Source organism: Urtica dioica, chromosome 9 (genome assembly GCF_054948205.1).
Source record: "Urtica dioica subsp. dioica isolate 48M chromosome 9, U.dioica_male_clone48M_v1_H2, whole genome shotgun sequence".
Lineage (NCBI taxonomy): Eukaryota > Viridiplantae > Streptophyta > Magnoliopsida > Rosales > Urticaceae > Urtica > Urtica dioica.
This window is the reverse complement of record NC_142764.1, coordinates 26,651,622-26,677,842: the sequence shown is the minus strand read 5'-3', so window position 1 is coordinate 26,677,842 and position 26,221 is coordinate 26,651,622. Positions and strand designations below refer to the sequence as shown.

General features: G+C 37.3%; 3 protein-coding genes across 3 annotated transcripts; 2 read left to right on the top strand and 1 right to left on the bottom strand.

The window, feature by feature from the left end:
• The first annotated feature begins 1,664 nt into the window (after positions 1-1,664).
• Positions 1,665-8,767, top strand: DDB1A (damaged DNA binding protein 1A). Its single transcript, XM_089625010.1, has 19 exons — positions 1,665-1,985; positions 2,395-2,443; positions 2,785-2,844; positions 2,939-3,030; positions 3,122-3,173; positions 3,322-3,384; positions 3,498-3,547; positions 3,980-4,055; positions 4,612-4,821; positions 4,911-5,017; positions 5,145-5,253; positions 5,394-5,594; positions 5,685-5,900; positions 6,045-6,155; positions 6,302-6,577; positions 6,778-7,052; positions 7,163-7,514; positions 7,611-7,895; positions 7,974-8,767. Exons 1-19 carry the CDS (start codon positions 1,882-1,884, stop codon positions 8,553-8,555), a joined length of 3,270 nt encoding a protein of 1,089 aa, XP_089481136.1. The 5' UTR covers positions 1,665-1,881; the 3' UTR covers positions 8,556-8,767.
• A 111-nt stretch (positions 8,768-8,878) lies between these two features.
• On the bottom strand, positions 8,879-10,296 carry EDA35 (temperature sensing protein-like protein). The gene has a single exon (XM_089625011.1). The coding sequence runs from the start codon at positions 9,984-9,986 to the stop codon at positions 8,985-8,987; it is 1,002 nt and encodes a 333-aa protein (XP_089481137.1). The 5' UTR covers positions 9,987-10,296; the 3' UTR covers positions 8,879-8,984.
• A 2,636-nt stretch (positions 10,297-12,932) lies between these two features.
• Positions 12,933-24,651, top strand: LOC149386325 (ABC transporter C family member 2-like). The gene is made up of 28 exons (XM_089625878.1): positions 12,933-13,073; positions 13,931-14,325; positions 14,513-14,691; positions 14,783-14,822; positions 15,001-15,157; positions 15,526-15,640; positions 15,724-15,804; positions 15,891-15,915; positions 16,181-16,237; positions 16,341-16,406; positions 16,679-16,753; positions 16,947-17,054; positions 17,168-17,302; positions 17,495-17,601; positions 17,686-17,779; positions 18,019-18,186; positions 18,664-18,804; positions 19,089-19,289; positions 19,793-19,891; positions 19,989-20,141; positions 20,656-21,044; positions 21,190-21,370; positions 21,698-22,021; positions 22,125-22,881; positions 23,055-23,176; positions 23,286-23,531; positions 23,614-24,040; positions 24,150-24,651. Exons 2-28 carry the CDS (start codon positions 13,993-13,995, stop codon positions 24,245-24,247), a joined length of 4,878 nt encoding a protein of 1,625 aa, XP_089482004.1. The 5' UTR covers positions 12,933-13,073; positions 13,931-13,992; the 3' UTR covers positions 24,248-24,651.
• Positions 24,652-26,221: the final 1,570 nt, after the last annotated feature.

Here is a 26,221-nt window from a genome sequence, read left to right as displayed (position 1 = left end):
TATTTTGTCCTAGTGCATGAATATCCACCTGCAAAACAACCATGAATTTTTAATTACAAAAAATATGTGATTTAGATTTGTAATTTATGGAATCCAAATTCTCGTTGTTAAGATTCAAATTAACTAAGATATGAAATACGAAAAAATGTATGGAATAATAATACATGAAAAATGTAAGATTGATGGATTGTTTACATTTTTATCAGTGAGAGCTTATGCTTACAAGAATAATATAAATGAAAAGCATATTCACGGGCATAAAGAATTGGATGCGTTACAAAGGAGTATTTATACTAAAAAGACCAATCAACGAGCTCTTGAATGTATAGGAGACACATCTTCGTTGCATTGTTCATGTGCTCGTCAGTTCACACAACGCGTCTAGTTCGACCCGATATGTTGGTGAAGTTTGAATTGGCCTTCAACAGATGAGCCGAGTCTTACGCGAAACCAACTCTTCTTGTGTTTGATCCGAGTTGAACCGAGACTCGTATGGGCCCGCAAACTGATGAGCTCGCCTGTCCGAATAAAACCCTTCTAACTAAGTGGGTTGGATCTCTTAATGCAAGTCAAGTTGATATTTTATCAAAGAGTTGAAGTATTGCACACACCACTCATAAGTATAATAATAATATATATAATCATATTAGTTTATGTTGTACTTATTAGTTTGGATCCTTATACTTATTATGTTATCTATTTCTAATACTTTCATTTTGATAAATTATTGCAAAATATTAATTAGAGATTTGTAACTAATTATGCCACTTTAAACATGTGATTTTGGATCTAGCATATGTTTGGCAATTTTTAGGGATATAGCCAAATGACTTATGTGGCAATAATTAAGGTCTGATTTGCCCTTATTTATTAACAAATTCGTCACCTTCTCTCTCCTATTTTTTTCAAATATTTTTTTTTGCATCAAAACTTCAAAAATTCGTATCTTTATCATACGAACTCGAAATTGAGAGATTTCAGATTCTACAAATACGTGGCGTTGAGATCTTAAAAAATAGACCTATCGTGTTTGATGAAAAATTATATTTATGTTGATAATTTCAAAAAATTTCAGTTATTTCCATATTTAAGATAATAACGTGATTTTTATATATCCACGGTATTAAACATGATTTTTCATCAAACACAATGGATCTATTTTTTAAGATCTCGGCGTCACGAATCCGTAGGATTTTGAATCACTCAATTTCGAGTTCATATGAGATAGAGATGGTTTTTTGAAGTTTTTATGTAAAAAAAGTGTAGGAAAAAAATAAGAGAGAGAAAATGACGAATTTATTAATAAATAAAGGCAAATTAAACCTTAATTATTGTCACATAAAGTTGTTGGCTATTTCCCTAAAAAATGTTAAATATAGGCTAAAAACAAATTTCATAGTTTCATTTTGGTTATTTTGCTACACTGCCATATTAATTAATGCCCTATTAATTAGGGGAAAATTTTACAATTTTGATAAAATGTATAATAAGATAATATAGCACTAAATAGATGATTATGATATATATATATATATATATATATATATATATATATATATATATATATATATACGAAAATAAAATGTATAGACAGACGTTACAACTTACAACAACATTTGTCTAAAATTGAGCGATAACACGTAGACGATTCATTTCACTCTCCCCAAATCAAATATAATCCCTCACACCCCTTCACTGCGCCAAATTTCGTAAAGTATCCGGTGCCCACGACCACACCTCCACTCCACTGCTCCCGCGGCTTTTGCGAAGCGAAAATCAGGAGTGTGATAGAGAAAACAAATATACACAGAACACCAGAGAGAGAGAGAGCGTTAGAGAGCGAAAGCTTAGTTAGGGCAAAAGTCGACGCGATTCGCCGAAATGAGCACGTGGAACTACGTCGTCACGGCTCACAAGCCTACCAATGTCACTCACTCATGTGTAGGCAATTTCACCGGTCCTCAGGAGCTCAACCTCATCATTGCGTGAGTTTTTCCTTCTTCTTTTGCCGAATTAGGTCTTCGTTTATATCATACTGCGATTGAATGTCGAGAAGCGAAGTTAGGTTCTTGATTTGTTTCATTAGGCTTGTTGGCTTCTTGGCTTAGGGTTTTTAGCCTGTATTTGTTATTCTCCGGGAAGTCAATGTCACTCATTCCTTCGGAGGATCAGAGCTTATCGTGCTAATATACGGATATATTTTATTTTTAATGTTTGTGTTAAAGTTTTTGTTGTTCTTTGGGGTTTCTGATGCAGGGTAACATTCATTACGGCCAAGGATTTAGCTGTTATAATATTTCCATTAAAAATAACATATATTTGTTCAATTAGTATCAAGAACACTCTGTCTTGATTGAGTACACTTTGTTTAAATTGATTTTTTTATTTTTCCAGGAAGTGCACTCGTATTGAAATCCATCTACTTACTGCTCAAGGATTGCAGGTAAGTATAGTTATATACATATATATGTATATACATATACATATATATATATATATATATTTTAAATTACTTGTGTTAGATATCCAGCAAACTGATTAAAGTGAAATGAAGTTCTTGTGTTTTTGAGTTCCTTTGGACTTGATATAATTAAAGGCACAATCAAATTGTAAATTCTTAACCTTTTGTTTTCGAAGACTTACTATGTTCTGTAAAGTAGATATGTTGCTGTATTTGGTATAAACGTAACAGAAGATTCTCGCTCATTTGCTTAGTCGTTCAGCGTTCTCAAGAAATTTTTGAAGGTCTTACATATCATTCGAACTCTATCCTTTTTATTGCAGCCACTGCTGGATGTTCCTATATATGGAAGGATTGCGACGCTTGAGCTTTTCCGCCCTCATGTGAGTAGCATTTTTACATACTTTGGGATTTAGCAGTATGATTTTTCTGGTCTTGAGGGTTTCTCTTTTGCCCATGTATTATATAATGGAATAGGGAGAAGCACAGGACCTTCTATTTATATCAACTGAAAGATACAAGTTCTGCGTTCTGCAATGGGATGCTGAGACATCAGAGCTTGTTACAAGGTGATCATATATATATATATATATATATATATATATATATGGTGACTATCATTTTGTTAATCTTGTTCACTAAAAAGTTATTTTCATGTAGAGCAATGGGGGATGTCTCAGATCGTATAGGTCGTCCAACAGACAATGGCCAGGTATTGTGTTTTTGATAATTCGGTGGCATAAACTTATGTGATATTTTCTCCCCATTTTATAGAAGTGATGAAAATATCTGTCATTTCTAGTGTTGTGAGAATATCAGCCTTATTTACTGTTGCAATTTTCCTTTCTTTATATCTGCAGATTGGAATTATTGATCCAGACTGCAGATTGATTGGACTTCACCTATACGATGGGTTGTTTAAGGTACGAAGATAAACCAGTTCACTCGTATGTCTCCATGGGAAGTGAACATTTAGATTTGCTCTATCATTTGTAAAGATTAGATATTTATTTTGTTTCACTTGTTTCTGTTCTAGGTTATTCCTTTTGACAATAAAGGGCAGCTCAAAGAAGCATTTAACATCAGGTACCAGAATTTGTACATCTTTATGTGTTATCCCATGCAAACTGTGTTAATTATCGAAAAAATTGATCGGGAGACAGATTCTACGAAACTCATACAATTGTACATTTTCTGCAATGAACTATTACTGAACATTGTCAGGAATTGGGAATTATAATTAGTAGTTTGTGCCTTTGTGGGAGGAGTCTTTCTTCTAGCTGGTGGGACTTTACCCATCGTCAATGGTGGCGAAACCAGGGATAGGTGATCAATATAGACCATAAAAAAATGTGCAATCTTAATGATAACTCGTGCTTATGAATTTGCACTTGATGCGAATTGTTTAAGGCGTCATATCATATTGGCATTAACTTGGTCTCTGTTTCGTTAATTTGTTTATTAATATTACTTTCCATTACTAAACTTACAGCACCTACCTTTTAATTTTATTTACAGGCTCGAGGAGCTACAAGTTCTGGATATAAAGTTTCTCTATGGCTGTTCTAAACCCACAATTGTAGTTCTTTACCAGGTGCAGATCATGCTTTTTAAGGATCTTTTTGCTATTCATTAATGCATACGTGTCCATGGTACACTTAATATATTTTGGCCCAACATTGAAAATGACTGTAGAAATGTTCATCACGATGTTGATTGTATTGTTTACATGTACAGAGTTAGAACATTCTTTTAAGCCTTGATGTATTACATGCCTTTTAAGGATCTTTTTGCTATACATTAATGCATACGTGTCCACGGTACACTTAATATATTTTGGCCCAACATTGAAAATGGCTGTAGAAATGTTCATCACGATGTTGATTGTATTGTTTATATGTACAGAGTTAGAACATTCTTTTAAACCTCGACGTATTACATTTGTTGCTTTTGAAGGATCAAAAGTCTCCTACTGGTTTTTTTTTTTCTAATCTAGGGGTTATATAGTTAAAAAGGCCTTGTATGTTAGAGGCCTAGCACTGTTATCTTTTCAATATGGAACCGCACTTGCTCTTTTTTGTATGTCAATGTAAAAAGGAGAGGGATTTGTTAGAGATGATTGTTTCATACTTGCTACCATTGCAATGCAGGATAACAAAGACGCCCGCCATGTCAAAACATATGAAGTTTCTTTGAAGGATAAAGATTTTGTTGAGGGACCTTGGTCACAGAACAACCTTGACAATGGGGCTGCTATGCTTATTCCAGTCCCTCCCCCTCTCTGTGGGGTTCTCATCATTGGAGAAGAAACAATAGTCTACTGCAGTGCCAATGCATTTAAAGCAATACCGATCAAGCCTGTAGGTCACATGATGTTTACATTAATGATGATCTCGCTTCAAATTCTCTCTGAATTGTATTGTTTTGATCTACATATGTGAATCTGCAGTGCATCACGAAAGCCTATGGAAGAGTTGACGCCGATGGGTCTCGGTATTTACTTGGCGACTACAGTGGGTTGCTTCACCTGCTTGTTATCACCCACGAGAAAGACAAGTACTAAGCTTATCCTTTTTTTGCTGCTGATTTTTTTTTTTTAAATTATTTCTTCATATCAGTGCAAGTGCTGTCTAATGTTGAGGCTCTTGTCAATTTGATAATCTGACACTTTCACATACTGTAGGGTGACGGGACTCAAAATTGAGCTCTTGGGTGAGACATCAATTGCATCCACCATCTCATATCTTGACAATGCAGTCGTCTTCATCGGGTCAAGCTACGGTGACTCGCAGGTTTAGTTTTGCGCAGACATTTTGTGAACTGTTTTTTAATATCGAATAGCAATTTTATTTATTGAGATGAGTACATATTTTTAAACTTTAATACTTTTGAAATTCTGTTTGTAATGATGAATCTTATTGTGTAAAAACAGCTTATAAAGCTTCAAATGCAACCTGATGTAAAAGGATCATATGTAGACGTTATCGAAAGGTATGTCAATTTGGGGCCAATTGTAGATTTCTGTGTTGTTGATCTTGAGAGGCAAGGCCAAGGTCAAGTTGTCACTTGCTCCGGAGCATTCAAGGATGGTTCGCTTCGTGTGGTCCGAAATGGAATAGGAATCAATGAACAGGTACATCTTAACTTATTTAGCAAGCTAGTTTTTTGGTGGTTTTGGGATTCTTCTATTCTTGGCATCTGACAAACTCATTTTTTTTTTCAGGCATCAGTTGAACTTCAAGGTATTAAAGGAATGTGGTCACTGAGGTCTTCTACTGAAGATCCTTATGACACATTTCTTGTTGTGAGCTTCATTAGCGAGACACGTATATTGGCAATGAATATGGAAGATGAGTTGGAAGAGACCGAGATTGAAGGTTTTGCGTCTCAAGTTCAAACTTTGTTTTGCCATGATGCTGTTTATAATCAGCTCGTCCAAGTAAGCTATACTTAAAAAAAAAAAAAATATAAGTAAGCTATAGTATTCATTTTTTTTCCCATCCATAGCTTAAGCAACTAGGTTTCTAAATCTCCCGTTCTGTGTTGCGTCTAATGTTTTACTGTTGGCTAATCAAATTGTCAGGTCACATCAAGCTCCGTGAAACTTGTTAGCTCTATTACTAGAGAACAAAGGAATGAGTGGCATGCTCCTGAAGGATATTCTATCAATGTAGCAACTGCTAATGCCACCCAGGTTTTCTTTTCCACCCCGTTTCTCTACTAATGAGTACTCGTGGAGCAATAGAATCACATCTTAGAATGTTCTGATGTGTATAATCTACATATTGCTGGTAATCTTAGCTTATCAAACCCTGAATAATGTATGTTTATATATGGCAGGTGTTATTGGCCACTGGAGGGGGTCATTTGGTATACTTGGAAATTGGTGATGGGGTTTTGACTGAGGTCAAGCATGCGCAGTTGGAGCATGATGTCTCATGCCTGGACATAAATCCAATTGGTTATGATCCGAATTGTAGCCAGCTAGCTGTTGTTGGAATGTGGACAGATATTAGTGTCAGAATATTTTCTCTGCCCGACCTCAACCTCGTCACTAAGGAGCCTTTAGGGGGAGAAATAATTCCTCGGTCTGTTCTTCTTTGTGCTTTTGAAGGGGTATGTCGTTCTGAAGCTTCTTTGTTAGTATTTGTTTTTCTTTCTTTCTATTTTTTCGGATCTTTTGGTTATCGTGTATATGGACTTGTAATGTTTGCGTTTTTCATCAAAGTTTGTTTTCGCATCCACTTCCCAAAGACATAATCTGTCTGGTTATCCTTTTAGTTCCTAACCCTCATTGGAACATTTTTTTCCTACAGATATCCTACTTACTATGTGCCTTGGGAGATGGACACCTGTTGAACTTTTTGTTGAATACGAGTACTGGTGCGTTAACCGATAGGAAAAAGATCTCTCTGGGGACACAGCCCATAACACTCCGCACTTTCTCGTCCAAGAATACAACGCACGTTTTCGCTGCTTCGGATCGGCCAACAGTTATCTACAGCAGCAACAAGAAACTCCTTTACAGCAATGTTAATCTGAAAGAAGTCAGCCATATGTGCCCTTTCAACTCTGCAGCATTTCCGGATAGGTATGTTTATGGTTTTATCTGCCTTCTCAAGTTTTTGCTCCTGGCCATCTCAAGTTTTAGGACATTGAAATTGATTAGTTTTCTTTCCTTTGTTACTTTTTGTGTTGCAGTCTTGCAATTGCAAAAGAAGGTGAACTCACTATTGGCACCATCGATGATATCCAGAAGCTTCACATCCGCTCTATCCTGCTTGGGGAACAGGCACGGCGTATATGCCATCAGGAGCAATCCAGGACCTTTGCCATCTGCAGTGTTAAATTCAGCCAGTCTAGCGGTGACGATTCCGAAATGAACTTTGTTCGCCTTTTAGATGACCAAACCTTTGACTTCATATCCACTTACCCGCTGGAAACTTTTGAAAACGGCTGCTCAATACTCAGCTGCTCGTTCTCCGATGATAATAGTGTGTATTATTGTGTCGGAACTGCCTTCGTTCTGCCAGAAGAAAGCGAGCCAACCAAGGTAAGTTTTGATGGTGCTCTTAATGTCTTCAGTCCTTTTTCTCTTCCCTTTATTTTTTGTTTTTGGTTGTTATGTTTACCTGGGATTTTATTGCAGGGGCGGATCCTGGTCTTCACAGTGGAAGACGGAAAGTTACAGCTCATAGCCGAGAAGGAGACAAAAGGGGCTGTTTACTCGTTAAATGCATTTAATGGGAAGTTATTGGCCGCAATTAACCAGAAGATACAGCTGTACAAGTGGATGCTCCGGGACGATGGGTCCCGCGAGTTACAGTCCGAATGTGGTCATCATGGTCACATCCTCGCTCTCTACATCCAGACCCGAGGAGATTTTATTGTGGTCGGTGATTTGATGAAGTCGATCTCTCTACTGATCTACAAGGTAAACCCCATCAAAATCTAAACAAAGCTTCTTTCGCTTCAAACAAATGCCGTACCAATCGATTGACACGCGTTTCAGCACGAGGAAGGGGCGATTGAGGAGCGGGCCCGGGACTACAACGCGAACTGGATGTCGGCGGTGGAGATTCTCGACGACGACGTGTACCTCGGAGCCGAGAACAGCTTCAACCTCTTCACGGTGAGGAAGAACAGCGAGGGCGCGACCGACGAGGAGCGGGGCCGGCTTGACGTGGTGGGCGAGTACCATCTCGGGGAGTTTGTGAACAGGTTCAGGCACGGCTCGCTTGTGATGAGGCTCCCGGACTCGGAGGTGGGCCAGATTCCGACGGTGATATTCGGGTCGGTCAATGGCGTGATCGGCGTGATCGCGTCCCTCCCGAACGACCAGTACATGTTCCTCGAGAAGCTTCAGTCGAGCTTGAGGAAAGTGATCAAAGGCGTGGGAGGGCTGAGCCACGACCAGTGGAGATCCTTCAACAACGAGAAGCGGACTGTCGAGGCCAAGAACTTCCTCGACGGAGACTTGATCGAGTCCTTCCTCGACCTCAGCCGCGGAAAGATGGACGAGATCTCGAAGCACGTCGGCGTCTCGGTTGAGGAGCTGAGCAAGAGAGTTGAGGAACTCACCAGGTTGCATTGAGTCGCCGAGAGATTCAAATGGTTTTGTTTACTCGTCAATTTCTCTGTCTTTCCTTCTTTCGTGTGTCCCAAGTCCTAAGAAAACCGGCTTTCGTAGTATTGTACATTTTGGTGGTTAATTTTGTGTACGTTTGAACAAGTTTGAAATGTGTCGTTTTGGATCTTCAATATCTATCACATAATAGAGCGGTTACGATTCCTTCATTTTCTTCCCATGTTTATATGGTGTGTGATGTGATATACCAGTGAACTCAAATAACCTCTTTATTTTTGCAAATTTATGAAGTATGATTTGGTGTGAAAGACGCTTTGACATTGGAAATCTCAAAAAACAGATTTTAGGGTTCTTAATTAAAAAAAGAAGGAAAGAATCGAACAACATAATTGGACTAAAAACAACAATATTACATTATACAAGTTTTCTATAGTCCTAACCACCGGCCTCCTCCGATGACTGACGTCGGAGCTCCTGATCGGCGTTCTTCAGAAGCTGGTCCCAGCCACTCCCAGCGCTCGTGTCCAGGTAATCGTACGGCACGGCGGTCTTCAGCCCCGGCCTCACCTCTTGCCGGCTCTCCACGATCCTCATCTCCATTTCGCCGCTCCTCATCTCATCGAGTTCATCCCAGCTAAACAGCAATGGCAGAGTGGATCCACGCCACGTGTTGAAATCCACGAGCTTCACGCCCTCCCGTTTCGTCACGTACACATCGAACGTGTAATTCTCCGACTCGAATCGCTCCCTCACGGCCTCCGCGAAGAACGCCGCGATCGCCGCTCGGAGACCGGCCTTCTTCGCCGCCGTCGCGGTGTAGAACGTCGTCGTCTCTCGCTGCGAGACGCCGATCAGGCTCCGATCCTTCACGAAGCAGCGGAACTCCATCTCCGGCTCCAAACAGTACCATTTCCGCAGCGCCAGGACGATCTCCGGCGTCCGCCGCGGTTGAGCTTCTCCGTCGCCGGAGCAGGAGTCGTACGCGTGGCATAGGTCGTGGACGACCGAGTCAGACGATCGGAGGAGGAGAGCGATCTCGCTGAGCGACGTGCACCGGAGATTCCCGGTGGTGGCGATCCACGCCGCGTCCTTCGGCGCGCTCCAGTTCAGCTTCGGAAACGCCGCGCCGCCGAGAGCCTCGACCGAGGCCTTCACGGCAAGCTCGAGCTCCGGAAACGACGGCGGTTCCGGTCCGTCTTCGTCGTCGTCAGAGCCGTCGGAGAGCTGGCAGTCGCTATCTACACCGGGGTTGCGGACTCTATTGGGAAGAGCGTCGTCGTCGGCGACGGAGACGGGAAGGAGAAACGGCTTGGAGTCATCGAGGAGATAGTCGACGAAGAGTTCAGGCAAGCGGTGGAATCGGGTTCTAATAGTGTGGGTCTTGAATTTGGGGTACCATTCTTGAATTTGGCAACGATTCACTTCTTCTTCCTTCATTCTGCTGATCAGTTTGATTGTTTGGCTGTGTACACGCGGTCAGGGTCTCTGAAAATTCCCCAAAGGACTTGGTGGTGAAAATAGTGAAAGCGTAGGGCTTCGTCTGAGTAGAAACCGGATAATTTTGGGTGGGCTTGTTGGTACGAAAGCCCAATTATAACGATCTCCTTCGACTAGCCCATTTCAAATGTTTGATTTTGTTCCTAAAATATGGTATTTGGACATGAAGAGTCTTTACTTTTTTTATTTTAGTAATAAAAAATAAAATCAAGTAATGTAAGATAAGAAAAGAAGGGAATTGTGAATTCTTGTTCACGTAATATCCATATTATCTTTCAATTTTATTTAAATATCACTTTTTTATTTCCCTTTTTTTTTTGGTTGGCTGAAGTCCTTCGTCGTCCCGTGTTCTTCTGCCAGTCTGCGAAGTCGACGGTCGGGATCTCTTTCACTTCGGACCCACCGTGAAAGGCATTGTCGACGCTCCTGAAACCTTCAGCGATTGGGCGACACTTAAAACCCTATCTCGATTTTGTCTTTCTTGTTTCCATGAGTACCCTTTTGTAGAGTTTATGATCTTCCCGTTTTGTATATATCATTAAATCTTCAAACAAACTCAATTTTATTGACATACAAGTCAACAAATATTCAAACAAATTAACAAATTTAGGCTTGTTTGAAAATTCAATTTTTCAAAAACAAAAAATTGCCATGTAAAACACTAATCTTAGTATGCCAGCAGGAGAGTGTGAGGGGTCGACGAGAGACGACACATATATAGTCGGATGAGAGGAGAGATAAAAATAAAACTAATATTTCAAGAGAATGGAGAGATGTGATAGAAAAAAATGCAAGGGTAAACTATACATGAATATTCTTCTCTCGAAATTTTACTAATATTTTGTTTTAATTATACTTTTCCTTGATTTTGTAAAAAAAAAAAAATCAATTTAACAATATTCACGTCCAAGTCCCTAATATATTTATGTTTTATTTATACTTCAGATTATATTTTTTTTTTCTTAATTTGTTTAATATTTATTTTGAAGATGTAAATATTCAATCTTAAATTGTGAGTAGTAATAAAGGTATAGACTTGCTAGTATAAAATATTGAAACTAAATAGTAAATATTCATCAAATATATATAAAAAATACTGAAAATAGTTGTAAACATTCAATTTTTTAGAACTCATGGAAACCAACATATAGTTTTCATATTGCATTAAGAACTCATGGAAAAGTATCCACTTTTAAACGTAAATTTTGTATTACATTAAATTATAGCAAATGAAAACTAACGATAAGACTAAAAATATATTTTAATACACTTAAGATTGAACAATATTGCTCCTTTTAGTACACTTGCGCAAACAAGGTTCATCGCGCGGTGGAGGTGCTGAAGATGGCAGCAATGTCAGAGAAAACAACAATGGAACGATGTGTACAGTGTTTACGAGATAAGCTGCAGGATTAAAGGGGGTGACACTATCATCGTCAGTACATTGGGTGAGTTTCTTGTTAGAATTTTATTTATATAAGCAGATATTATTCTTCATGTCAGAACGTAGTTGCTTATACCTTTCTAACAATAATTTGATTTTTCTAAAGAACCAAATGAGAGCGGATTTTAGTCTGCACAAATGAGCTAACACTTATATTTAGTGTTAAATTTATTCGAACTATAAGTTCATGTTGTATTTAAGATGTTATTCGATTATATGATCACTATGTGTTTTATGTTTATTCTAAAGGAAAACTTGGTACAAAATTTATTGAAGAAAACTACATGGTCAATGTTCTTGTACTAAATGACAGAAAATGTAATTAGCATTGTGGAATAATCACATATTCTTTTGTTAATACACACACTCGGTGTATTCAAATTATTATCCTTGTTTAATTTCCGAAATACACTTTGACGAAGCTATATTTAAATATTTTACTTTTTTTGTCAATTTTAAAAAAATTTACATTTTTTTATTCTGAAATTTTACACTTTTAATCAATTTTTTTAAAAAATTATATTTTTATTATGAAAATTTACAAATAAACTTCTCTGATTTTTTTTTTCCTTTCAAATTAGCTCTCTCAATAAACTTCTTTGACTCGGTCCTGACAATCCATACACTTTAGTAGTAATATAATATAATTCAGAATGCATGCAACCACTTTCGACACTTATCATAAATACGGATCTATTCAAGGACGTGTATGTAGGTTTTTGTATTACTACTATTATTATTTGTTTTTGAAATAAGTATAAAGCACATTTTCATTCAGATACTAATAATGCGATGCATACTTGGGCACGAAATGTGGTCAACCTCTTGAACATATCTTAAACAAGATAATTGATGCACGGAGCGAACTTATATTATTTTTTTAATCATCAAGTGGACTGAAACAAAACTAAGTAAAAGGTATATTCTTATACAACAATACACATCATTAACTAACTCAGATCGATGAAATGTCAAATATTTGCTTAATTATTCAGGGTTCATCAGAAATATTATTGTAGTATTATATATACGAATGACAATTTTGATTTGGACAGAAATCACGTCTAGCGTTGCGGACAAATACGAATATTTCTTTATTGATTTATGCAAATTTTATTATTCTTCATAATTTGTACATAATATGAAATAAAATCAACCACTTCTGAGTTCTGATAGCTACCAAACACTTCATTTAATTTTAGTGGACATGAATGAAAATGATGAATACCCTATCTATATATTTATTTATATTTTTATTCTTGCTATCGTACAAAACAAATGGAAAGGTACGCGCACACGGTGAACGTAGACGTCAAATGAAAAAAAGATAAAAAGAAACAAAGAGAATCGTACAGTTGTAAAAAAAAAAGGTAATACTAAAAAAAGAAGGAAAATCTCTTTATTTATTGAAAAGTTATCTTTTAATTACACCGTAAGCGGTGACGAATAAATGAGACGATTTTCTATTTTTCTCTGTAGTCTTTAGTTTTGGGTATTGTCATATTGACGAGGACGCCAGAGTTTTGGTCTTTCTCTCTGGTTCTCTTCTTCCACTAGACTTGGAAATACTTTCTCTCACCTTTGTAAGAATCGATTCCCATTTTTATTCATATGTTTATCGTTTCGCTTACCATTACATACACTTCTAGAGGAATAAACAGGTTGAAGATATTCGTTCAAACTTTTGGTTTTGTCGGTTTCTGGATTCCGGTCTTAGCTCTGCGTTTCAGCTTCGATTCATGTTATCGCAGAAAGTATATTTTTTTGGGGCTAGAGAAGATTGTTTTGTGTTCGTGTAATGTTTTTATTTGAATATTTTATTGGTGAAATGTTTTATTATTATTAATTTTTTTTTTTGGTTCTCAATGGATTGATTTGTTCAAAGCTGTTTCTAGGTTTGTTAATATACGAAGAGTTTTGAAATGAATGTGATTGTTAAATTGCGATTTGCACTTTCGAGTATTATTGAGTTTCTTTTCTTTATTCTAACGTTTGTCTTTTTGGGCAAAAAGTTGAATCGTACGTTGATTGAAGACAAAGTTGAGAGCTCAATCCCATTTTCTACAGCACTCGAGAAAAGAAAACATGATTACTTTGTTATTTTCTCTTTAACGTATGCAATTGCGTATTACATTTTTGTAATTGGTTAACTTTTTTTAGCGGTTTTGAATATATATATATATTTTAAATTATTGCCAAACAAGTCAAGGAGAATTGCGAAATGATTTGCCAAAAAATAACAGGAAGTGGAAAAACTTAATCATTGATTATGTGCCTCAGCTCAGTTGACTGACCTATTCAATGTTCTTATTTTTTGTTGCTTAACTTTCCACTTTGTTTCAATAAATAATTGTTGGAGTTGGTGTTTCTTGAATGGTTGGTGTATTTTTTTCCACCACCTAGAATGACTGTACATATAACTGGATCTCTGTTATTGTAGGAGTCTCTATAGGATGTGCTTGGAGTGAAGACTTGGGCTAAGAGAGGTGAACAGAAACAGAGATGGGCTTTAAGCCTTTGGAGTGGTATTGCCGGCCAGTGGCTTATGGGGTTTGGACAAAGGCGGTGGAGAATGCCTTTGGCGAGTACACGCCATGCGCGATTGACTCTCTGGTGGTCTCGTTTTCGCACCTGATCGTTCTCGGGTTGTGTCTGTATCGGGTTTGGCGTATCAAGACTGATTTCAATGCCCAGAGGTTTCGGTTAAGGTCCAGAGTTTACAACTATGTTCTGGGGTTATTGGCTCTGTTTAGCACTGCCGAGCCCTTGTTCAGGTTGGTCATGGGGATTTCTATGTTGAATTTGGACGGGCTGCCTGGTTTTGCTCCTTTTGAGGTGAGTTTGATTTCAATCTTTGTATAAAGTGAACTTAGCTAACCACCCTAATTTTATTTTCATTTTGGGTTTGTCTTGTCTTGCGAATTTGTTTCATAAACATATTTTCACTCATCTCATATGAGCTTCTTTATCTTTTTTCGTATTGTTTGTGTGTATCTAAAGTTCTTCATTACTCTATTGCCAGGTTGTCTCTCTGGTAGTGGAGGCATTTGCTTGGTGTTCCATGCTGGTCATGATTGGTTTGGAGACCAAAGTTTACATCTATGAGGTCCGGTGGTTTGTGAGATTTGGAGTTGTCTATGCTTTAGTTGGCGAAGCAGTGATGCTCAATCTCATTCTGTCTGTGAGGGAGTTTTACAGTGGGTACGTTCTTCTTTAATCACGTGATATTAGATGGTTATGATTGTACATATTTAAGTGATTCAGATTATGATGCCTGTGCTTTTTTCTACAGATATGCTTTCTACTTGTACCTGAGTGAAGTTGCTGTCCAGGTTTGTTGGGCTCTCTATCTTTTTCCATCTCATACAATGTTATTCACTGAATCTCCAACTGCTGATATTGATTGCTTGCGTGCTTGCTACTTAAGAGTGGTTTATTTTTTTGTTTGTTTCTACTGCAATAATGTTAACAGCGCTTGGTTGTGTATGTGTTGCCATTGCATTGATTCAGGCCCTATTTGGAGTTCTTCTGCTTGTGTACCTTCCGAATTTGGATCCCTACCCGGGTTACACCCCAATAAGAAGCGACTCGATCAATGATTCTGCATATGAAGAACTTGCCGGAGGAGAGCAGATATGCCCTGAGAGGCATGTCAACATAATTTCACGTATGTATTTTTCATTTTGATACGACTTCTTGGGATATACAACATCTAAAACGTAAACTCATATCCATCAGGAGACAATTCATGAGAAGTCAACCTTTGTCTTAGTTTATTAGAGATCAAATTAGCTTGTATATAGGGGAGTTGGCATTTTGTTATAAATTCAGTTAAATCTCTTTTTGAACCCTAATAAATTTCACAGGGACGGTATATGTGAGGAGTTTTAGGGTTTTCGTAGCTGTAGTGTTGCTTATGTTAATAAGGCGTAGAATTTGCACAGTGCTGAGAGTATTCATAATGCTTCGATGTCCTTTGTCTTCCTTTCATGTGATCTATGTACGACTCATATTTTGGTTTTGCTTTCTTTCCAGAAATATTCTTTGCATGGATGAATCCCCTCATGCAGCTTGGTTATCAAAGGCCTCTGACTGAGAAAGATGTGTGGAAATTAGATAATTGGGATAGAACCGAAACACTAAATTCTAAGTATGTCCTGGCGCTTCTTAGCATACTACTACTACACAATTATTTTCCAGTTAAGTTTGCATCATAATTTTGTCGCCTTGCAGTTTCCAGAAATGCTGGGCTAAGGAATCTCAAAAGCCAAAACCATGGCTTTTAAGAGCATTGAACAGTGCGCTTGGTGGAAGGTAATTTTATACAGAGCTGATGTTAAATTGTGTTAATTGCCCCATTGCCTTTGTTTAATTTATTTTTTCCTTCAATCTTTGTATAGGTTTTGGTGGGGAGGCTTTTGGAAGGTAGTGTTCATACTCTTTTAGATTACTAATTTGCCTATTACAATCTGCTCTTGCCTGAACTTCGTTTGTGCCGGGCTAATTCATAACATGTATTCCAATTTAAACATTGTTTCTCCCACGAGGAGGGTCTTCTTTGCAGAAAATGGATTATTATATTTTCTTTTTGAAATCAGTAGTTTTAGGCAGCTATTTTTGTAATTTAAGATCGTTAGAAAGAATTGACACCAGAATCACGTTGTCATTGAATTGACATCTTTAATTGTAGATTGGCAATGATCTTTCGCAATTCGTTGGGCCTCTTATCTTGAATCAGCTCCTACAGGTTAGCTCTTCTTTGTAATTTCTCAACACTTGTTGCTGTATTGTATTTTATTGTATTGTATTGTATTGTAGTTCACTCAAATGATTTGTTTATTGTTCTGTAGTCTATGCAACGCGGGGACCCAGCAAGTATTGGTTACATATATGCCTTCACAATATTTGCCGGAGTGGTATGATACAAATATTCACTTTCTGTACATGCATGCCTTCGTAAAATTTGCAATTTCCTCTGTTGCTATGTTCTGTGCTATGACGGTTTTCTATAATAAGTTTATTCCCTCACTGAAAAAGTAAAAAGAAATATGCATTGGCACATCCTCATTCCTTGTGGTCTGAAATTAATTTTTCTTAGAAAACATAAAATATATCTTTATTACAATGATGAAGTTTTAACAGCGGCAATAAATCGATTCGAGTTTCTGACTTGTTTAATCTGCTCCAGTTTCTCGGGGTGCTATTTGAAGCTCAATACTTCCAGAATGTCATGCGAGTTGGTTTTCGGTTAAGATCAACCCTGGTAATGATTTTGCCTGAATTCCCCTAATGTCAATATTTTCACCTTTTTCCTTCATCCACGAAAATAATATTGTTTATAAGCATAATTTTTGCATTGGCACAAGTATTTTAACCTTGCACTTTAACAAACAACTCTTAGATAGCGACTGAAAATGTTTTCTATTTGGTTGCTATTTCTTCACCCGACTTTGCAGGTTGCTGCCGTATTTCGCAAATCCTTGAGGCTAACACACGAAGCTCGTAAGCAGTTTGCGACTGGGAAAATAACCAACTTGATGACAACTGATGCGGAGTCTCTTCAGGTACACATTCTATCATTTAGTACTTAGGATTTACAGACCACCACTTTTTAATTTAAAACAGATCGAAGATGACACTGACATTGACATTACACATATCGCTTTCCATTTTGTAGCAAATATGTCAATCACTTCACACATTGTGGTCCGCTCCGTTCCGTATCGTGATTGCTATGGTTCTTCTGTACCGCGAGTTGGGAGTTGCTTCGTTAGTTGGTGCATCAATGTTGGTCCTTATGTTCCCCTTGCAGGTTAAGAGTTGCCCTTTATTTATTTTTAATTTAGGAGTAACCCGATATTGAGCTTCCTTTTCTCTACATGTAATGTGTGTTGTGCTATTTTTGAAAGTATTGAGCTCAACCTTTGTCTTTTATACTATAGATTACTGTGAAAAGAAACTTCATTAAATTAATACTCTAATCCTCATTTTCTTCTTTGGGCAGACATATGTGATAAGCAGGATGCAGAAATATTCAAAAGAGGGGTTACAACGTACCGACAAGAGGATTGGTCTCATGAATGAAATTTTGGCTGCGATGGATACCGTGAAGTATGATCTATTTTATAATAGTGTGATTTTTCAAGTGAGAGATCAGTTATTGATTATTCTGTGGTATGGTTTTAAATGATCCAGATGCTATGCATGGGAGAGCAGTTTCCAATCTAAGGTGCAAAGTGTTAGGACTGATGAGTTATCCTGGTTTAAGAAGGCATCACTACTTGGAGCGGTAAGGAAACAAATAATATCAATTGGTTTTATATTTTGAAGAATGTTGAAAGAAACGGCTTGATATTGTTTATGGACTTGTTGCTCATTGTGAAATACCATAGTCTGTATTACAGTCAATGTAATTAACAGCATTATAAATCTGGATATTGAAGATAAAATGGATTGGTTTATGTATTACATTTACAAGTCTCAATTTAATTTTTTTGTTCTTAACACATCCACAATTTTTTTTCGCAGTTCAATGGATTTATGCTAAACAGCATTCCTGTTTTCGTGACTGTGATTTCCTTTGGAATGTTCACTTTGCTCGGAGGAGATCTGACGCCTGCTCGTGCATTCACGTCACTTTCTTTATTTGCAGTCCTTCGTTTTCCTCTATTTATGCTTCCTAATATTATAACTCAGGTCTGTTCTTTACATTTTTTTTTTATTTTTTTTTTATATTTTCTCTGTTAGAATCTTCAGCCATCTTTGCACATGAAATTTGGGAATGCAGAGAATCGGATATAGTTCTTTTGCTGTACAAAATATTTTTCATGATCGGTTTATAAATCGAAATAAATTATCGGCTATGAGGTTAGAATAAGAGAACAATCTGTATTTTCGGAGCTTTAAAATTTGTGTAGTCGTCTCCTTTCAAAGCCTAATATTACACTCTTTAGATTAAATAAATAGACTTTCCATGATTGTAACCTTTTAATTGTGTAATGATAATGACTAAGATCTGCTTGATAATTACTCTGACGAAAGCCTGTTTAATATTACTCTAATTCTTTTTTTCTTATCACACGCTCTTCGTTGGTGAAGCATACAAGATTAATGTACTTAATAAGGTTTATTGATTACACCTTTTATGATTCTAATATTCCTTTAGTACTGCAGGTTGTTAATGCAAATGTATCCTTGAAGCGTCTGGAGGATCTACTCTTAGCTGAAGAGAGAATTCTTTTGCCAAATCCACCTCTTGATCCAGCATTACCAGCAGTCTCAATTAAAAATGGGAACTTTTCATGGGATTCTAAGGTCTAAATTTTATGTTGATAGTGGCTTTTCAATTGCACGGGTGTTGGTACCTGAGTAACTATATACACAGATCATGGAGTAGATAACTGATGATTTTTTTGTTCTATCAAGATATAAATTTTATCAAAGAAAGAAATAAGTATTAGTATTACATACGATGTCCACTTTTTACCCGGTGGACCTCTAAATACTCTAGGTAGTAAAGACTCACTTTTTAGCATTAAGGTTATTTTCATGACATTTCCATGGCCTAGCAGTCTTTAAGCGTATATTCTCTATTACAGGCAGAGACGCCCACATTGTCGGATGTCAATTTGGATATTTCTGCTGGAAGCTTAGTAGCGATTGTTGGAAGCACAGGAGAAGGAAAGACATCACTTATATCAGCAATGCTCGGGGAGCTTCCTTCAGTGGGAGATTCAAGTGCTGTCATAAGAGGAACAGTTGCTTATGTTCCACAAGTTTCATGGATCTTTAATGCAACAGTAAGTGATCAGAAAATAAACATTGAAGTTGCCTTATATTTCAGTGACTGGTGGGATTTTTCAGTTGCCTGATAATCTTAAGAGAGCCAATCATGCATAGCAAGTGTATTGGTTTAAGGTTCATTCGTCAAGAAATTTGATTGAGTTAAGGTTCATACATCAAGAAATTTGGTAGACTTTTTTGGCCATCGGGTTGTGGCTGTCCTCTTTAAGGGGCGAATTCAAAGCTACTCACTATTGGAACTAACAAGCAGGGATTGGGCATCTGCACTTTAATTGTATTCACTCTTGTATTTTTGTTTCTTTTTTTTGGGTGAATGCATTTCCTGTACTAGGCCCAGCCGGGCGTGGTGGACTTGTGTTTGGGCTTTTGGGTTTTCTCGGAAGTAGTTACCCGATCTGTAACTTTTTTTTTTTTTTTTTTTTTTTTTTAAGGAGATGAGATATCAATGAAATCTTTAGTTTCTTCTAAAAAGATTAAAAGATTATGATCATCTTTGCAGGTACGTGATAACATTTTATTTGGATCACCCTTTGTACCCGGAAGATACGAGAAAGCGATAGACGTTACATCTTTACAGCATGATCTTGAGTTACTTCCTGTAAGTGTACTCATAGTTATGACATGAGGTCATGTAAAGTATTTTTTGTTATCTTTGTGCTTAAATGATAAAACCTGTCTTGTTGTTGCATGTACAGGGTGGTGATTTGACTGAGATTGGTGAAAGGGGTGTGAACATCAGTGGTGGGCAGAAGCAGCGAGTTTCCATGGCTAGAGCTGTGTATTCTGATTCTGATGTCTACATTTTTGATGACCCGCTGAGTGCTCTGGATGCTCATGTTGCTCGACAGGTTATTACATATATGAAATAACTATCTTCTTAAGCCCGTTTTATTGGCATTTCTCATTGTTGTATTTACCCGCCAACTATAAAAAACATCAAGACTACTTTATTTATTTTTTTTATTTATTTATTTTTTTTTATAGAAACAGAACTTTGTGAAAAAAATTTAAGCTACAAAATGTAGGTCACGCAGAAATCGCGCTAGAGTAGTCTCTACGAAGGTCTCCTAAGGAAAAAAAATTGACACTAAACAATTCGAAAGATGCATATAGAATATGGACAAAACTGGCCGTATACTCTAATTGGCAGGAAACAAGGTGAATTTTATGAGCAACAATATGGACCAAGAATCGAAAAAAAATGCATTAGCTATCAGTTTTAATACATCTGAGGACTGCCCAGCCTAGAAAACCAATTAATTGTAGTTGTCACTATTGTCATCATCATCACCATTGTTGACTTGGCATAGGATTTTTTTCGACAGTATTGTGGCTCTAATACGGGCAACTAATTGACTACAGGTTTTCGAAAGATGCATTCGGGAAGAATTGAGAGGAAAAACAAGAGTTCTTGTTACAAATCAGCTTCATTTCCTTTCACAAGTGGATAGGATTGTTCTGGTCCATGAAGGGGCGATTAAAGAAGAGGGAACATTTGAGGAACTTTCTAACAATGGCATGCTCTTCCAAAAGCTGATGGAAAATGCTGGGAAGATGGAGGAATATGATGACGAAAAGCAAGAGAGTGGAACAGTTGAGCAAAGTACCTCTTCGAAGCCCATTGTCAATGGGATGCCAAATGGGGCACAGAAGAATGAAGATGATACTAATAAACCAAAAGCAGGGAAATCTGTTCTTATCAAGCAGGAGGAACGGGAAACAGGGGTTGTTAGTTCGAATGTTTTGTCAAGGTCACACAACTTAATTGACCTATTTAAATTATCTTATATACATTTATCTATTGGAAAAGCAACATAAAGTTTAGTTTTGTATTTCACATTCAATAGATTGTTGAACTAACTTGTTGGTTTATTTTCCTTCTCTTTTTTAGCACAGGTACAAGGATGCTTTAGGAGGTTTGTGGGTGGTAGTTATTCTCTTGACCTGCTATGTCTCAACTGAGGTTCTGCGAATTTCAAGTAGCACTTGGTTAAGCTATTGGACTGATCAAGGGGTTCTAGAGAATTACAATCCCGGTTTCTATAATATGGTTTATGCGCTCTTATCATTTCTTCAGGTAAGAAAAAAAAAGTAGAGAGGTTCATCATTTATGATTCTATGAAACATTGCTTCCAACTCTGTAAAGTCAGAAATATTAGTCTTTACTAGTTATTTTTGTGTTTTATATTTATATCTATGCCTTATGATCTCAAAAATAAATTATGGTTCTATTAAATCCATGCTTACTTTCTGCACATGTGGGACAATAAAACTGTTCCAAACGCTTACTCATTCACAATATCTCAATACTTGTGGGTGAACTTGATTTTTCTTTTCTACGAGGTGATGATTCGATCTTTCCAAATCCTTGTTGTATCCCTTGCTAACGACTAATCGGTCTCAGGTTATGGTGTCATTGGCAAACTCTTACTGGCTGATTATCTCGAGTCTTTATGCTGCCAGAAGGCTTCATGAAGCCATGCTGAACTCAATTTTAAGAGCTCCAATGGTGTTCTTCCACACCAATCCCCTAGGGCGGATCATCAATAGGTTTGCAAAGGATCTCAGTGACATTGATCGGAATGTTGCTGTCTTTGTCAACATGTTTTTGGGTCAAGTTTCGCAGCTTCTCTCCACTTTCATTTTGATTGGAATTGTGAGCACGATGTCCTTATGGGCCATAATGCCACTCTTGGTTCTATTCTACGCAGCATATCTCTACTATCAGGTAATTATGACGCTGAAATGCAATATTGTGAAACACTTTTATTTATTTATTTATTTTTTTTTTTTTCCGGAGTTTTAATCTTAAATTTGATTTTTGTATGCAGAGCACGGCCCGAGAGGTTAAACGTTTGGACTCCATAAGCCGATCCCCTGTTTATGCTCAATTCGGAGAAGCGCTGAATGGTCTATTGACTATCCGTGCTTACAAAGCTTACGATCGAATGGCCGAGATTAACGGAAAATCTGTTGACAATAACATCAGATTCACATTAGTGAACATGAGTGGTAACCGCTGGTTAGGTATCCGTCTTGAAGTACTGGGCGGCCTCATGATTTGGTTCACCGCAACATTTGCTGTGATGCAGAACGGAAGGGCGATCAACCAGCAAGAATTCGCTTCCACTATGGGTCTCCTTCTCAGCTATGCTTTAAACATAACAAGCTTGCTGACTGGTGTGTTGAGACTCGCCAGCCTGGCGGAGAACAGTCTCAACGCTGTCGAGCGAATCGGCACGTATGTCGACCTTCCGTCCGAGGCTCCTGCTATCATAGAGAGTAACCGACCCCCTCCCGGGTGGCCCTCTGCGGGGACCGTTACGTTTGTGGATGTCCTTCTTCGTTACAGACCGGAACTTCCTCCGGTTCTTCACGGGTTGTCTTTCTCGGTCCCGCCGAGTGATAAGGTGGGAATTGTTGGGAGGACCGGCGCGGGGAAATCCAGTATGCTTAACGCTCTGTTTCGGATTGTGGAACTGGAACGGGGAAGAATCTTGATTGATGATTTTGACATTGGGAAGTTTGGATTATCCGATTTGCGGAAAGTTCTTGGTATCATTCCTCAGTCACCTGTACTTTTCTCAGGTATGCTCTGCCAAATAAAAAAAAGAAGATCATTTGAGATCTCATTTGACTGAATTTGATAATACACTGTTTGCTCATTTGGGTCTCATATAAGTTTGAGCTAGTATTGATATTCCTATGAGCTATTGTCTATCATTTCCAACTAAGGGTTTTTCTTCTCCTTTGGTTTCTAGGAACTGTGAGATTCAACCTCGATCCCTTTAATGAGCATAATGATGCGGACCTCTGGGAAGCATTGGAGAGAGCACATTTGAAGGATGCGATCCGGAGAAATTCTTTTGGGTTGGAAGCCGAGGTATGTGCTGAACTTATATTTACGTGACGTTGATTGTTTTGTAGGCGATCTCGTAGAAAACATTGTCTACAGAAATTTTATGTTGGGACTAAGTTCATGAAGTGGTCAGGTTTCGGAAGCCGGGGAGAATTTCAGTGTTGGACAGAGGCAACTATTGAGTCTCGCTCGAGCACTGCTGAGAAGATCGAAGATTCTCGTTCTCGACGAAGCGACCGCCGCCGTCGATGTAAGGACCGACTCTCTCATTCAAAAGACCATCAGAGAGGAATTCAAATCGTGCACGATGCTCATCATCGCTCACAGACTCAACACCATCATCGACTGTGACCGAATCCTTCTGCTCGATTCTGGCCGGGTATGCCCGCGATGCTCCACTAGTCGTCCTCAATGTCGTCTGCCTCTGAATTTCTGCCGCTTTTTTTGTTTTTGTTTATTAGGTTCTGGAATATGACACCCCCGAGTCACTTCTCTCAAAGGAAGACAGTTCGTTCTCGAAAATGGTACAGAGCACCGGAGCCGCAAATGCCGAGTATCTACGGGGATTGGTTCGCGAGAGGGAACACGAAATTCACGGTGCAAAAGAAGAGTACAAACGGTTAGAAGGGCACAGGAAATGGATGGCTTCTTCTCGGTGGACCGCCGCGGCCCAGTTCGCCCTCGGCGTGAGCCTCAGCTCGTCCCATAATGACCTCCAGAGGCTCGAGATTGAAGACGATCAAAACATCCTCAGGAAAACAAAGGACGCGGTGATAACTCTGCAAAGTGTCTTGGAAGGAAAGCACACCAAAGAAATCGATGAGTCTCTCGAGAGCTACGAAATCTCCAGAGAGGGATGGTGGTCTTCCCTTTACAGAGTGGTCGAAGGTATTATTATTAATTATTTTTTTCCATTGATTCGATGAGTTTTTTTTTTTGGGTAAATATTCCTTTTTCATGTGATTTATTTAATTGATAATTAATTTTTTTTTTTCAGGGCTTGCCGTGATGGGCAGGTTAGCTCGGAACAGGCTTCAACATTCGGAATTGTCTCTCCAAGACAGTTCAATTGACTGGGACAGCATTGAAATGTAGGCTCATGATTTTTATTGCCACATTTTTGTCTGGATTCTGGACTGACTGCTCTTCCGACACGGGGTAAAGCTCGATGTCTTCCTTTTATTATCGACCAATATGACCTCGGCCCTTGGATTCGGAAACTGTATTGGCGTTATTTATTATTCGATCAAGTCGGAAGATGTGATGTAGATTTTTGTTACTTTTGGTTTGTTTAATGTGCTATATGTTTTGGCGTGGAAATTTTTGGAGTTCAGCGAGTCTGTTACTGTTGTGATGATAATTCATAATTACAGGATAAAAAGATGCACATTTTCCTTTGTAACTTGGCGGATAAAAAACATTGTGGATCGAAAAGCTTGGATCCCTTGTGATAACATCAACAGAAAGCGTTTTAATAAAGTTCTTTTTCTTGAATGAAATTCATGTATAAAAAATGGAGTCACATTAATGTCGATGACCATTTTGGCTTATGCTTGTGTGGGGCTTTTAAGGCCGTGATTGACTTGTTAACATGTAAGTTAACTAGGACGTGACTAAAAGGCACATCAAGTTGTTTTCCGCGTGGATTTTTTTAGTAATTTTACGCCCTTAAACAGGTGTATTACAGAGTTTATGTGGTCCGAAATTTCTTTTACTATTTACGTTGGAAATTGACCAAAATGAAATTTAAAAGCTTCCTTTGTGCAGAGACCTAAAGCCTTGCCATTTATAAAAAGTAATAAGGTGAGATGTTTTATCATTGTGATTATTATTATTTTTCTACTCTTGCGATTATCGTTTTCAGTTTTCAATTCTTTCTTTTTTTGTTGGTCCACATATATTATACATATATTACGTTTGAACAATTAAATTCCTAAAATAATTCATATTAGCCATATCTCATATGTAATTTACTTTTTGTTTTTGCTCAGAGGTATGTAATTTACTTAATTGAACTCGTTATGGAGAAGTGTTTTTATTTTCAATTTTTTTTTTGGCATAAATATCGAAATTTAAGGGAAGCCTTCGTAACCCGTGACTTGGGTTATGCATTACATTAATTGCAGCCACTTTTTTGTTTTCTGTATTAATTTGTTCCGTCTGTTTAGAAGTCTTTTTCATCGGCATTAATTCTTGTCATAACTCAAGATTGCATGGGAATGCAAATTAGACTTGTAAGTCAAATGTATTGACTTTTTTTTATTATTTTTTTTCCTCGTCATTTTGTAGTCTTTATATTGCATTACGAGGGAACACAAAAGTCTTTTTTAAGAATATATTATTTCCTCGTTTCAAAAAAAAAAAAGAAGATATTATTTCCTTCCTCGATCGAGCCAAGAAAGGAACATATATCATGTACTCCTCTTTCCTTTTCCTTTCTTCCTTTAATTTTAGTCCATTTGATCCATGTCTCTCTAGAATTTAATTTCTTTTTCTTTTTACAATTAATAAAAAATTGGATGATAGTTTCTACTTTATATTCAACTATATGTCGAGAATTTGTAATATTATTTTGGGAATAATAAAAAAGGGCAGTACGTTACGTAAATGCAATTATTGCACGTGTGAACTTAAATGGTATTCCACTTAAAATCTCACATATAAAGTAGTAAAGAATTTAATCAATTATTCTAATAGTCAACCGCATCTACTTTATTACACAAAAACAAGCAAAATTCATCTCTTCTATGATAGTAGAATTGAGTTCTTGAAACTATTTATTTATGAAAGTACTATAGCATTAATTGCCTCCAAATAATCCCTACATTATTCTTTATAGTACATATTTGAAACCTAATGAATTATAGGCTTATAAAATATATTCATGGAAGAATTTGTTGCAATTGACTAATTTTTTAATTTTTTTAATATTTTAACCAAAAATTTCATTTGATTTAGTCTACCAGATCGAAATAATTAAATTAACTAAAAAAATTAATTTAATTTACACTTAAATAAATTAAATTAATGATAATAATTAATTTAGTTTATTTCAGTTTAATGAGTTTT

Bases quoted from the DNA above. Each gene is read 5' to 3' on its own strand.
- DDB1A (XM_089625010.1), top strand. From the start codon at position 1,882: ATGAGCACGTGGAACTACGTCGTCACGGCTCACAAGCCTACCAATGTC. The intron at 4,822-4,910 runs GTAGGTCACATG...GTGAATCTGCAG, and splicing joins AAGCAATACCGATCAAGCCT to TGCATCACGAAAGCCTATGG. The intron at 7,515-7,610 runs GTAAGTTTTGAT...ATTTTATTGCAG, and splicing joins AAGAAAGCGAGCCAACCAAG to GGGCGGATCCTGGTCTTCAC.
- EDA35 (XM_089625011.1), bottom strand. From the start codon at position 9,986: ATGAAGGAAGAAGAAGTGAATCGTTGCCAAATTCAAGAATGGTACCCC.
- LOC149386325 (XM_089625878.1), top strand. From the start codon at position 13,993: ATGGGCTTTAAGCCTTTGGAGTGGTATTGCCGGCCAGTGGCTTATGGG. The intron at 16,407-16,678 runs GTATGATACAAA...AATCTGCTCCAG, and splicing joins TCACAATATTTGCCGGAGTG to TTTCTCGGGGTGCTATTTGA. The intron at 23,177-23,285 runs GTATGTGCTGAA...TGAAGTGGTCAG, and splicing joins CTTTTGGGTTGGAAGCCGAG to GTTTCGGAAGCCGGGGAGAA.